This window comes from Ictalurus punctatus, chromosome 2 (genome assembly GCF_001660625.3).
Source record: "Ictalurus punctatus breed USDA103 chromosome 2, Coco_2.0, whole genome shotgun sequence".
NCBI lineage: Eukaryota > Metazoa > Chordata > Actinopteri > Siluriformes > Ictaluridae > Ictalurus > Ictalurus punctatus.
The window spans coordinates 10819122-10831300 of NC_030417.2; the positions used below are offsets into that span (position 1 = coordinate 10819122).

Consider the following 12179-nt stretch of genomic DNA (forward strand, 5'->3'; position numbering starts at 1 on the left):
CCCTCTCAGTGTGAGTGTCACAAGTGTGCTGGAAACAAACAAACAACATATATGTATATGTGTACAGTGGCAAGAAAAAGTATGTGAACCTTTTGCATTTTCATGGTTTTCTGCATAAATTTGTCATAAAATGTGATCTGATCTTCATCTAAGTCAAAGGTATTGACAGATATAATGTGTGTAAAATAATAATACAAAAGAAATTCTGACCCTTCATGTGTTTATTGAGAACAACCAAAAAAACCTCATAGTGCTTGTGGAAAAAGTTTGTGAAGTTAATGACCTCAAAAAAGCTTTTTTTTTTTTTTTTTGTACACCTGGAGTCTCATTAAGAAAATGAGTTTGGAGGGGTGGACTACAGCTACTTTGACTGAAAAAAACCCCTCAAACGTTTGGAGTTTGCTCTGCACAGGAAGCACACGCTTATGTGAGCCATGCCTCGCCAAAAAGAGCTTTCAGAGGATCTACGATCAAGAATTGTTGATTTACATAAAGCTGGAAAGGGTTACAAAGTGATTTCAAAGACTTTAGAAATTCACCAGTCTACAGTTTGGCAAACATTCTACAAATGGAGACACTTTAGGACTGTTGCTATTCTACCAAGAAGTGGGCGCCCGGTCAAAATGACACCAAGAACACAACAAAGACTCATCAGTGAGGTAAAGAAAGAACACTGAATGACAGCCAAAGATTTGAAGGCATCATTGGAACTGGCTAACATCTCTGTTCATGAGTCTACAATATGTAAAACATTGACCAAGCAGGGTGTCTATGGCAGGACACCACGAAGGAAGCTACTGCTTAGTAAAAAGAACATTGCTGCACGCCTGAAATTTTCAAAAGAGCACACTGACACTCCACAGCGGTATTGGCAAAATGTTTTGTGGACTGATGAAACTAAGATTGAACTATTTGGAAAAACCCCACAGCACTACATCTGGCGTAGAAAGGGCACGGCATATCATCATGAAAACATCATCCCAACCGTAAAGTATGGTGGAGGAAACCTCATGATTTGGGCCTGCTTTGCTGCATCAGGGCCTGGCCAGCTTGCAATCATTGAGGGGAAGATGAATTCCCAAATATATCGGGGGGGGGTGTTATTAATTCTAAGGGTTCACTGACTTTTTCCACTGCCATTTTGAATGTTGAATGAGTGTGTTCAATAAAGACATGAGGGATCAGAATTTATTTTGTGTTATTATTTTAGACACATTATATTTGTCTATACCCTTGACTTGGACGAAGATCAGATCACATTTTATGACAAATTTATTCAGAAAACCATGAAATATATATATATATGTGTGTGTGTGTGTGTGTGTGTGTGTGTGTGTGTATATATATATATATATATATATATATATATATGTGTATATATATGTATATATATATATATATATATATATATATATATATATATGTATGTATGTATATGTATATATATATATGTATATGTGGGGTGATGCCTAGGTAGCTGCACTGGAGCGGGACACCTCTTATTTGTACCAAACACTCCTTGTGGAATGGTATGTCACAGCAGGCGTTGCTCATCCAGACCATTTGTAGGCTGTGATGATGACCTGTGTCACCCAGTGGGCTAGTCTCTGCTGGGAGCATCCCCATTTCTTTGCACCGAGACAGATAAATAACTGGTCTGAAGAACAAATAGCTACTGTGTGGTTCAAGTACTACAATACAGCATGTAACAGACACACGTTCTGTAGAACTCTCCGAGGTCACAAATTTGAATGAAATAACTCCATCTATCGTTTCTATGTGCACCTCAATGGCGCAGATCATCTGGCCAGGGGTCACACTTTGACGTTATTCTGTGGCATCCTGACTACTAGTGAGACTAACAATGTGTACCAGGGTCTCTCTGGCCATGTCATGGCCATATGTGCGTTAAATTGCTGAATTCTGTGCAGTGTGAACAAAATTAGCAAAACAGCTGGAAACATTAGGCCTCATTAGGCCTCAAGGCAAGTAGCAGGCTAGTGTTGTCCCAGACGGCCATTCGGGTCTGCTAGGGAGAACCGTGTTCGATAATGAGTGGACTCTCCTACTGTATCTCCCTCGTGTTTACGTTCCATCAACTTTTCTTTTTTTCAGCACATGTTGGGTCATGCGTTTCATGATTAGGAGTCAATATGAAGACAAAAACCTGACGCATTTCTGAATATTTTAAAACGTAGGTCTGGCGTAGAAGCATAGATCGTAACCAGTACTTCAATCATTTTTCAGTAAGTCCGCATGCATTGAATATTGGAGCGTGTGGGATGCGGGTGGTCACTATACTACAGGTCTGGTAGTATAGGCACTGCGGGCCGTTTCAGTATTTTGAAAGTTAGCATGGACCAAACGAAACGGACCATATTTGGCTTGTAGGCTTTGAGTCTGACGCTTGTGTCCAATATGGTAGATGAACCAACTGAAATAGATAATGAGTGTAAGAGGTACAATAGATGTACCTAATATAGCAAACACTAGAGTGTAGACATTTATAAGGTTGAATATTCCACCAAACAATTTATGTGACAATATTCTTAGCAATTCTTTGAGGACCCAGACGGGAAGGTGAAGATCCCAGCATCTTTGAATGTTCACACCTGGAAACGACCCTCGGAGCACATTGTTAAGAAGGTAAGAGTGGGTCAGTGGGCCAGAAAGACCATTCTTATATTTCAGCATCGTTCTAGATTCCTCTCTAATCCTATAACTGGAGCAGTTAGAACACCAATCTGCACTAATGTATACTGGATTCAGGATTATTACACTATTACATTTGTCTAGGTATATGACTAAGGAAAAAAGATGCCTTACCCACCCCAAAACATCACGAAAGATCCTCTTTCAGCTACAACCACATCTATAACTCTCGCATCTACTTTATTTGATTAATTACATATAGTTCTGGATTTTGTTTCTTTCCTTAAGTGAAGAAATCTGCTTTTTTTTTTGCCTCACATGATCCTGAGTTGCAGTGAAACATCCTAATTCTCGGAATATTATGCTCCTATTCACGTGGGTCATGGAAACCACTGAGCAATTGATGCACCGCGTGATATTTTATGCAAAAACGGAGCTGATCTAAACTGATGCACCGAGGCCAATCAGCTCAACTTTTGCTTGGTCTCGCATGTGTGAGAGGTCTAATTGGCAAAATGAATTAAGGTCAGCCTCCGTTTTCATTTCCATGCCAACGACGGGCAGAGGCGACAGAACGAAGTCTTCTCCCTCGGAGTGTGTGAGTCTTTAATTCAGATTTGATTAGGGAGCCTTTCGAGTCCATTAACGGATCACAATGATGCATTCACAGTGCAGTGTTTCTTCACAACACCCAGTCTGCAGTGGGTCAACATAATCAGTGAGAGCACTGGAACAAAAAGACAGTTTTAAAAGCGTGAGAGAGAGATAGGAATAAATCATTTTGAAACGGAAGACAAATGTCCCTGTTTTTGGACAACGATATGAAATACATAAATTTATGCTAATTCCCAATTATGTGAAATACAATGATTCTATGTTTCTGTATCTTTGTATCAGAATGTTTGTTTGTTTATTTCTTTATTTTTTTATTTCTTTATTTATTTCATTTGTGCTTTATTCAGATAAACTAATTTCATATTATTTTATGACAGGCTCCAGTTGTTGTTGAAAATGAATCAACGTTTGATCTCATTTCAGCCAATGAGCATTTGCTGTCCAGTGAAGTAAGTATACATATATATATATATATATATATATATATATATATATATATATATATATATATATATATATATATATATATATATATATATTCATCTTCTAGATGTTTTTCTCAACTCCACAAGCATAACCTGCCTCCCAAAGTCCCAGTAGTGCCATTCAACACTCCAAGAGAATCCGACTGATCATATGCTCATCACAATGTAGGAAGGATAGCGGAGTTATCATCAATATGATTTGCTAGCCTAGCTGGGCCCCTGCCAAATCACTGGGCAGTGAGACAAAAACGATGCTCCACAGTCCACACTGAATGGTGAAATGATGTACTGTCTGAGAGAAATCCCTTCTTATGCTTTTTTTATGTTGTTCATCTCATCACTCAGCTCATGCGCTGGATCATCAGTGAGATCTACATCGTGTGGCAAGTGTGCAACAGGCAGGCATGTGAGAACAACCTCTTCTCTAAGGATGCCACGCCCAGCCCTTGGAGACCATGGGAACACATCTACTCCCTGTGTAAAGCAGAAAAGGGCCACGTGCCTCTTTACAACGTCTTTGGGAAATATGTGGTCCGGCTCTACTGGATGGTGGGATCTCATCTCATGTTGTCATTGTTTTCACTGTAATTGGAAAATAATCACACAATGACATTAGGTGTATTACTAAGGCATTAGTAAGATCTTGTAAACAACAACTTTTAAATGGAGCATTTTTAATGTTTTTCAACACGTTCACAGCTTGTCTGTAGGATACGGGTGCGACAAGAAACTAGACTTGTTTTCCTTTTCTGAAACCCCTCCCCAAACAAACCTCTATTTAGACTTTGACTTGAGAGAATGTCTTACCAAAGATGTTCTTATCTACCTTTATTCTGAAGTCCAACACTGGAGCCATTCCCATTACTTAGTACTATACGGATTACAGATACTGAGTCCCACGATGTATACGCATGAACATACACTCTATGGCCAAACATATGTGGACACCTAATCATCACACCCAGTGATGCGGTTCTTCCCCAAACTATTCCCACAAAGTTGGATGCACACAACTGTATAGAATGTTTTTATACGCTGTAGCATTACAATTTCCCTTCACTGGAAGTGTTACACAAAGCGAGCTCCATGAAGACGTGGCATGTTAAGGTTTGGAGAAGGTTGAAGAACTCGAGTGTCCTGCACAGATCCCTGACCTCAACCCCACTGAACACCTTTGGGATGAACTGGAACTGGAGCCCCCTCACCATCACCTGACCTCAACCTCACTAATGCTCTTGTAGCTGAAGGAACACAAATCCCCACAGGCACGCCCCAAAATCTAGTGGAAAGCCTTCCCAGAAGAGTGGAGCGCAATATAACAGCAAAGACGGACTAAATCTGGAACGGGATGTTCAACAAGCACACGTTGGTGTGATGGTCAGGTGTCCACATACTTTTGGTCATAGCGCGTAACATTCAGGCTTGTTTGAATGACTCCAAAAGGAAGCTATTAGCTAGTTTCCTCTGCTGGGGTGCAGTATTAGAGGAGGCCCATGCTGACCTTAGTGTGATATCGACACTTGCTATCACGCAGTGAAGCGTGATTAAGAGGTGAAACCCTCCACACCTACTGCCACGTATGTCTGATTTCTTCCTCTTTAGGATGCCCAGAGATGTCCTGCAGGCAGTGATTAAGTGAGAACACAAGTATTATCAGACAGCTGAGTGCGTGTGTGTGTGTGTGTGTGTGTGTGTGTGTGTGTGTGTGATGGGTATATAACTGTGTCTCTGTCTGTGCTACAGCTTCTCTCTAAACCACCACTGACCTTAGTTGGACTCGGACTTTCCAATAAATGTAGATTTATGGTCATCTCAATGGATTGTTTAAATATCATTTAAGATCATTTAAGAAATATAGCACAAACGGGTGATTCAGACATACAGTACAGTAAGTGTCAGTGGGTTTCAGTTAAATGTCTATGCCAAAGGCCTATTTGTCTCTCTCTCTCGCTCGCTCTCACTCTCTTAATATCAAGTACACTTCAGTCAAGGACTGCACCCCTAGACTAATGGACTTTAAGCATTTGTAAAAAATTGAAATAAAAACCCCAAACGTCTAACTCTTGACACATGCAGCTTTTCTCGAGGAAAGTAGAGTCGAATATGGAAAGAATATTTTGTCTCAAGTGGTTAAAATAACATTACAGGACAAACCTTCACAGTAAATCAGTGAGTACTAGTGTCATCCAGCAAGGCCTCAGCCGTATCAACTGCCTTCGGTTAAACATTAATGGTCCATATGAAATGAAACCGTGCTTCGTTGTGGTTTTACTAGGAGCACAAATCTGAGCAACCTTCTTAGTTTTGGAGCGAGTATGCGTGCACACACATTTTCCTCTCCTTGTATATCTGTTGCAGGGCTGCTGGAGGAAGATCACTATTGATGATTCGTTGCCATTTGATGAAAAAAACAACCTGCTGCTTCCGGTTACCACCAACCAGTCGGAGCTCTGGCCTATGCTGCTGGCTAAGGCTATTCTTAAGTTGGCCAGTACAGAGTAAGTATGTTTTCATGGTTGACACTTGGTTAAAACGAGATCAGAACAAAGCAGACCCTTGACTGATTTTATTCTGGTCTCTGGTCTGGTATTATAATTGGATGATTGGATGGCTTACTTTATGAAGGTTTTAAGGCCATGGTAAATGGTATAAGCATTCCCATTTTCTAAAGAGGGATCTGTGAATCACCTATGTAAGAAAAGCCTTCCTTGAAGCCTTTCTTGAAGGCAGGAATTTAGAAAGATGCATTTCTTGTTTTTTTCTAGGATCTTTCATTAAAATGCAGTGATTTTAAATGTACAGTGGGGGGAAATAAGTATTGAACGCGTCAACATTTTTTTCAGTAAATATATTTCCAATGAGGCTATTCACATGAAATTTTTACCAGACTTTAGTATTAACTCAAGAAATCTGGAAGTATAAAGAATTCACAACGTTAAAGTCCATAAATGAAGTTATGTGTAATAAAGCGGAATGATACAGGAAAAAAGGATTGAACACGCTAACTGAAATTTCTTTAATACTTAGTGGAGAAGCCTTTGTTTGTAATGACGGCTTCAAGATGCTTCCTCTATGAAGAAATTAATCGGCCGCAGTATTCAGGTGTGATTTTGGCCCATTCTTCTAAACATATTGTCTTTAAATCTTGTTCAATTGGATTCAAGTCAGGAGATTGACTGGGCTTTTCCAACACCTTGATTTATTTTTTCTCTGAAACCAATTGAGAGTTTCCTTTGCTGTATGCTTTGGATTGTTGTCCTGCTGGAAGGTCCACACACGTCTCATCTTCATCATCCTGGTGGATGGCAGCAGATTCTTCTCAAGAATCTCTCAGTAAAGGGCTCAATTCATCATTCCTTCAATTATATGAAGTCTGCCAGTACCATGTGATGAAAAACAGCCCCACATCATGATGCTTCCACCTCCGAACTTCACTGTTGGTGTAGTGTTTTTAGAGTGATGTGCAGTGCCATTTCTTCTCCAAACATGGTGTGTAGTATGACAGCCAAACAGTTCAATTTTGCTCTCGTCTGACCAGAGTACACTCTCCCAGTATTTCATAGGCTTGTCCAAATGAGTTGTAGCAAACTATAAACGGGCCTCATCATGCCTTTTCTTTAGTAATGAAGTCTTACAGGGTGTGCGTAAGCAGTGGAGTGCATTGCCTATTGTTTTCTCTGTGACGATGGTACCTGCTGCCTCCAAGTGTTTCTGGAGCTCTTTCCGAGTGGTCCTTGGATCTTGGGCTATTCTTCTGACTCTCTGGTAAGAAATCTTGCGAGGAGCTCCTGTGCATGGACGGTTGATGATGGAGTGATGTTGCTTCCACTTGCGGATAATGGCCCCGATGGTGCTTACTGGAGGATTCAGAAGTTTTGAAATACGTCTGTATCCGATTCCATCAATATGTTTTGCAACAATAAGGTTGCGAAGGTTTTGGGAGAGCTCTTTGCTTTTACCCATCATGAGATGTTTCTTGTGTGACAGCTTGGTAGCGAAAAGCCTTTATATAGACGTTCAATTTACTAACCCAGCTGATATTAATTTGCACAGATAATTACTTATGGATTTCAGCTGATTCCTTGCTTTACCTTGCCTTGGAGAACTACTTTTTCTTAGCGTGTTCAATACTTTTTTCCTGTGTCATTCCACTTTATTACACATAACTTTATTCATGGACTTTAATGTTGTGAATTTTTTATACTTCCGGATTTCTTGAGTTAATACTGATGTCTGATGAAAATTTCATGTGGATAACCTCACTGAAAATATAATTACTGAAAAAAATGTTGACACGTTCAATACCTATTTCCCCCACTTTACTTATTCTGATTTTTGACTACGGCATTCGTGCACACCCTTGCAGGGAAAAATACTTTCATCCAATGGTAGCGTGTTTCACCTCAGCTATCATCAAGCAAAGACACTGAGCTTGTTCCATTCTGAAAAACATCATCTTATAGAAGAAAAATGTGGCCTGATTTTAGTCTCACATTATCTTTAAAAACCACAACCACAAACAGACATACTGACGCATGCAGCATCAGTTCACCTGAGGTGAAATACATATAGACGGTGGCGTTTGGAGCCCCTCTGCGTCCGTGCACGTCACTTAAAGACAACCACGCCAATGATGGCGCAGCGTTTGAGTTTACGTCGATACGGTGTTAGCACGGCAAGAAGAGAAGCAGTGAAATGGCGCAGTTAATTAATAGCTGCTGGACTGCTTGAATGTAGCATCCCGTGAGGCGCAATTAGTACATCGGCCATCTGGATTCTTCAAGAAAGAGAAGGAGAACGGGAGCAATAGGCCACACACATGCACACAGGCACAGTCATTTGATTCCATGAAACTGTCACATAATGAAGTTATGCATAGCAGTTTCGATTTACTTGCTCCTGCTCGTATTGCACCCGGGAGAATGGTTTAATTTCCCTGTGTAGCTCGTTTCAGTCAGTTCACAGATTTAGTCTCGGTACTAAACACCATCTTGGTCTTGCTGTACATTTATTGATGGCCTTTTTCCTCCCTTTCAGCTACACCAGTAGTGCAAATGAATGTGTGCAAGGAATGCGGCCTGCAGTAAACAGGATGTATAGAAAAGCAGCCCACAGTCAGATAGGCAAAGTGGCTGAAACAAACCTTGATGCTTTTTGAAGGTAGAATTACCATTGCTGTTGTTAATATGAATCTCTTTAGAGTGGTGCAGAATGCCAGCAGAGAGCTAGAAGACTTCAGCATCGTCCGCTGTCTGACTGGCTGGATCCCGGAGATTCTCCTCCTTAAGTAAGACTCTCCTACAGCTCCCATTCTGCTAACCAGTTATTTACACTGTTATCCATTGTACTTATGGGACATGAACTGTACAATGCCTGTCATTTGTATTTCTGCTGACATTTATTACCAAAGCATTCTATAAGACTGGTGGTGCATTGCCTAATTTTGCACTGACTTGGATATTCTTAACATATAACCTATATCTGAGCATTTTCACCTTGTTTCTGTGCTATTTGCATACAGTACCTGTCACTTTTCCCGTATTTTTGCATAGGGCCCATATATGACACGTCTTCGTTTATTTATTTATTCGTTAGCTGATTGAACGGAATTGACAATATATGCGTGCGATTGAATACTCTTAAGCTAAACAAAGAGTGGTTAATCAATATTTCATGATTTATTACTCAATCAATTTCACTAACTGCTTCATCTTACTTGGGATACTCGGGTTACTGTCCGTGTGCATTTCCTTCCTGTGTCTACATGGGTTTCCTCAAGGTTCACCAGTTTTCTCCCACTGTCCAAAAACAAAGCAGTACATGGCCTGGCTAGGTGCGTGTGCGGATGGTGCCCTGTGATGGACTTGTGTCCGAACCAGTATGTATTCCTGGCTCATGGGATAGGCGCCGGCCCACTGCGACCCTGATCAGGGGAAAGCAGTTACTGTAGCTGAATGAATTAATAATAATTTTTTTTATATATATATATATATATATATATATATATATATATATATATATATATATATATATATATATATATATATATATATATATATATAGATAGATAGATAGATAGAGATATATATTTATAGATATAGATTTTTATATATATATATATATATATATATATATATATATATATATATATATATATATATATATATATATATAGAGAGAGAGAGAGAGAGAGAGAGAGAGAGAGAGAGAGAGAGAGAGAGAATACAAAGATGAAGGGTTCTGTCTTTTTCAATCCACATTAAACGTTAATTTAAGAAAGTCCCCCTGGTTCTAATGATATATGTGTCTAGTTTCTGTGTCTTTAATTAGTTATGAAACTAAAATGGAGCTCAGATTGAATGCTTTTGGTAGAAAGGATATATTTTTTTGTCAGAATAACTTATTTGCGCAGATTGAATAGCAAGCCTGATGGATATACACAGTGAGGGCGAAGGACAGGAGATGCAATTTTAGTGTTAAAAGATCTGGGGTCTCATTTATGCTATGCTTGTTTCTATGCATAAACTGTGATTTATTAAGTTATTCTTGAGTGTGAGGATGCATGTATATTTAGCGTTGCTCCACACCATGCATATGCAGAAATCTCTAGGGGTATAAAAGGGTAAATGCGGGTAAACTGATTTATTATGAGCTCCCATTTCATTTAATTCCATTTAATAACATCAGGATAATTGACAGTAATTGAAAACGTGTGGGATTTATCGACATCCATTACATACAGCTGTGCGTACGCGTGTGTGATAAACACCACAAAAAGTGTTTTGTGTGTACTGGAGGTTCTTACACACCAAATCAACTTCTTGTACACATGCTTTGAGAAATGAGACCCCAGGTTAGCAGTGAAGGCCAGTATTTCAGAGTAGTGTGCCTGGCAGAGCTGTAATCTATATAATTCCGCAGGCTTTCATCCCTGTTGCTGGGTATAAAGGTTTTTTTGTTACATCTCTCTGTTTGCTATCTGTAATAACTGTGTAACGTTATTACTCTCCCTCTGGGACTAAAACAGGGCCTTGCTTTCCACCGGGCTAGGCAGACACGGTCCTGCCTAGGCACTTTCTCTGCCACAGTGGTTGTAATGGCTGTAATAATGGCTGCAAACATTGCCCTCCTTTAGAACTACTATCCATTCATTCCTCTGTCTATCCACCCATTCACCCATCCACCTCGAAACAAGCAAGCAACGAAACAACCAACCAATTCCAATCGCCTGACCAGTCTACCTACCCCATCCTCCAACCTGACCCACCAACCCGGCCAGCTAACCAAACAACACAGTGCCCCACCCAACCACCCACCTACCCAAACATGCACACACCCAACCAACCAACCACTCACCCAACCTTTGAACCTTGTCAAAGAATAAAAGTGTGTGTATTCACATCAAGTGTACACAGAGTTTCTTGGTCATATTACCATTTCAGTATACAGGTCTATTTATATATACACGTCTCTATGTGTGTGTTTGAGCATGGCCAAACGTCAAGGGTAAGGGGGCATGATGGCTCGCACCTCTTGGGTTGGTGGTTTGAATCCCGCCTCTGTCCTTTTCTCTGGGTACTCCGGTTTCCTCCCCCAGTCCAAAGACATGTGTTGATTGGCATTTCCAAATTGTCCAATGAGTGTGCAACTGTGCTCTGCGATGGATTGTCCCTCTGTCCATGTTGTAGCTCTTCAATCATGCTGAATGCTGATTCTTTCCATGTGCTGCGGTTCAGGCCTGATAGTATAGACCAGCCATCCTTAAGCAAAACCCTGCAGATAGAGGCTAGATCGTTCAACATTTAGACTAATTCTGTTTGTAAATTCCCAGATGGAATCATGAAAAATACAAATGAAGGTTAAAAAAAAAAAGACAGTCCTACTGGTAATTTATTTGTCTGTGGCTCTGGAAGGTCATAACATTAGAGCAATTGTGTACAGTATATTGATTTCAGAAACATGATATTTTCCTCTAATTGCTGTTTATTGATTATCACAGCTAGATATGCTTCATGTTCGTTTAACTTTGGCCTTTAATCTCCTCAGCAGAACATAAATCGGATACAAGATAAGGGCTGTTCGGTTAGACGTGAACCTGAACTACTTGCTCAAGATGATTAAATACCGAAAATCTATTGTTCATGGTCATTTAGGGAGCCATGACTAAATTTGTTTGGTTGGCAGTCCCAGGTTGAAATATGTAGAAGAAACATGGGAATACCTGAAACACACCATTCCGAAGTGTCAGCTGACCGAGGAGAGATCTCCATCAGTCCCCTCACGAAGCCAGTCGCCTTCCCCAAACAAAGGAAAACAAAAAGGTACTGGAGTATGCGCAAGAGCATGCAAACACACACATGCACACACCCACACCTATTTTACTTCTTATAGCCCATGTGTACTGTTCTTAACAGAGCGTAGAATGTT

At 40.2% G+C, this 12179-nt stretch overlaps 1 protein-coding gene across 1 annotated transcript in view; it reads left to right on the forward strand.

Moving 5' to 3' along the window:
* The window catches only part of adgb (androglobin), a 48433-nt gene that overhangs the window by 1236 nt on the left and 35018 nt on the right, over nucleotides 1–12179 (forward strand). The window contains exons 2-8 of the mRNA XM_053687675.1: nucleotides 1–10; nucleotides 2554–2646; nucleotides 3645–3716; nucleotides 4098–4301; nucleotides 6111–6250; nucleotides 8953–9039; nucleotides 11937–12073. The exon at nucleotides 1–10 is cut by the window's left edge and continues 153 nt beyond it. Coding sequence (XP_053543650.1) covers nucleotides 1–10; nucleotides 2554–2646; nucleotides 3645–3716; nucleotides 4098–4301; nucleotides 6111–6250; nucleotides 8953–9039; nucleotides 11937–12073 — 743 coding nt within the window. The remainder of the gene's footprint in view (nucleotides 11–2553; nucleotides 2647–3644; nucleotides 3717–4097; nucleotides 4302–6110; nucleotides 6251–8952; nucleotides 9040–11936; nucleotides 12074–12179) is intronic.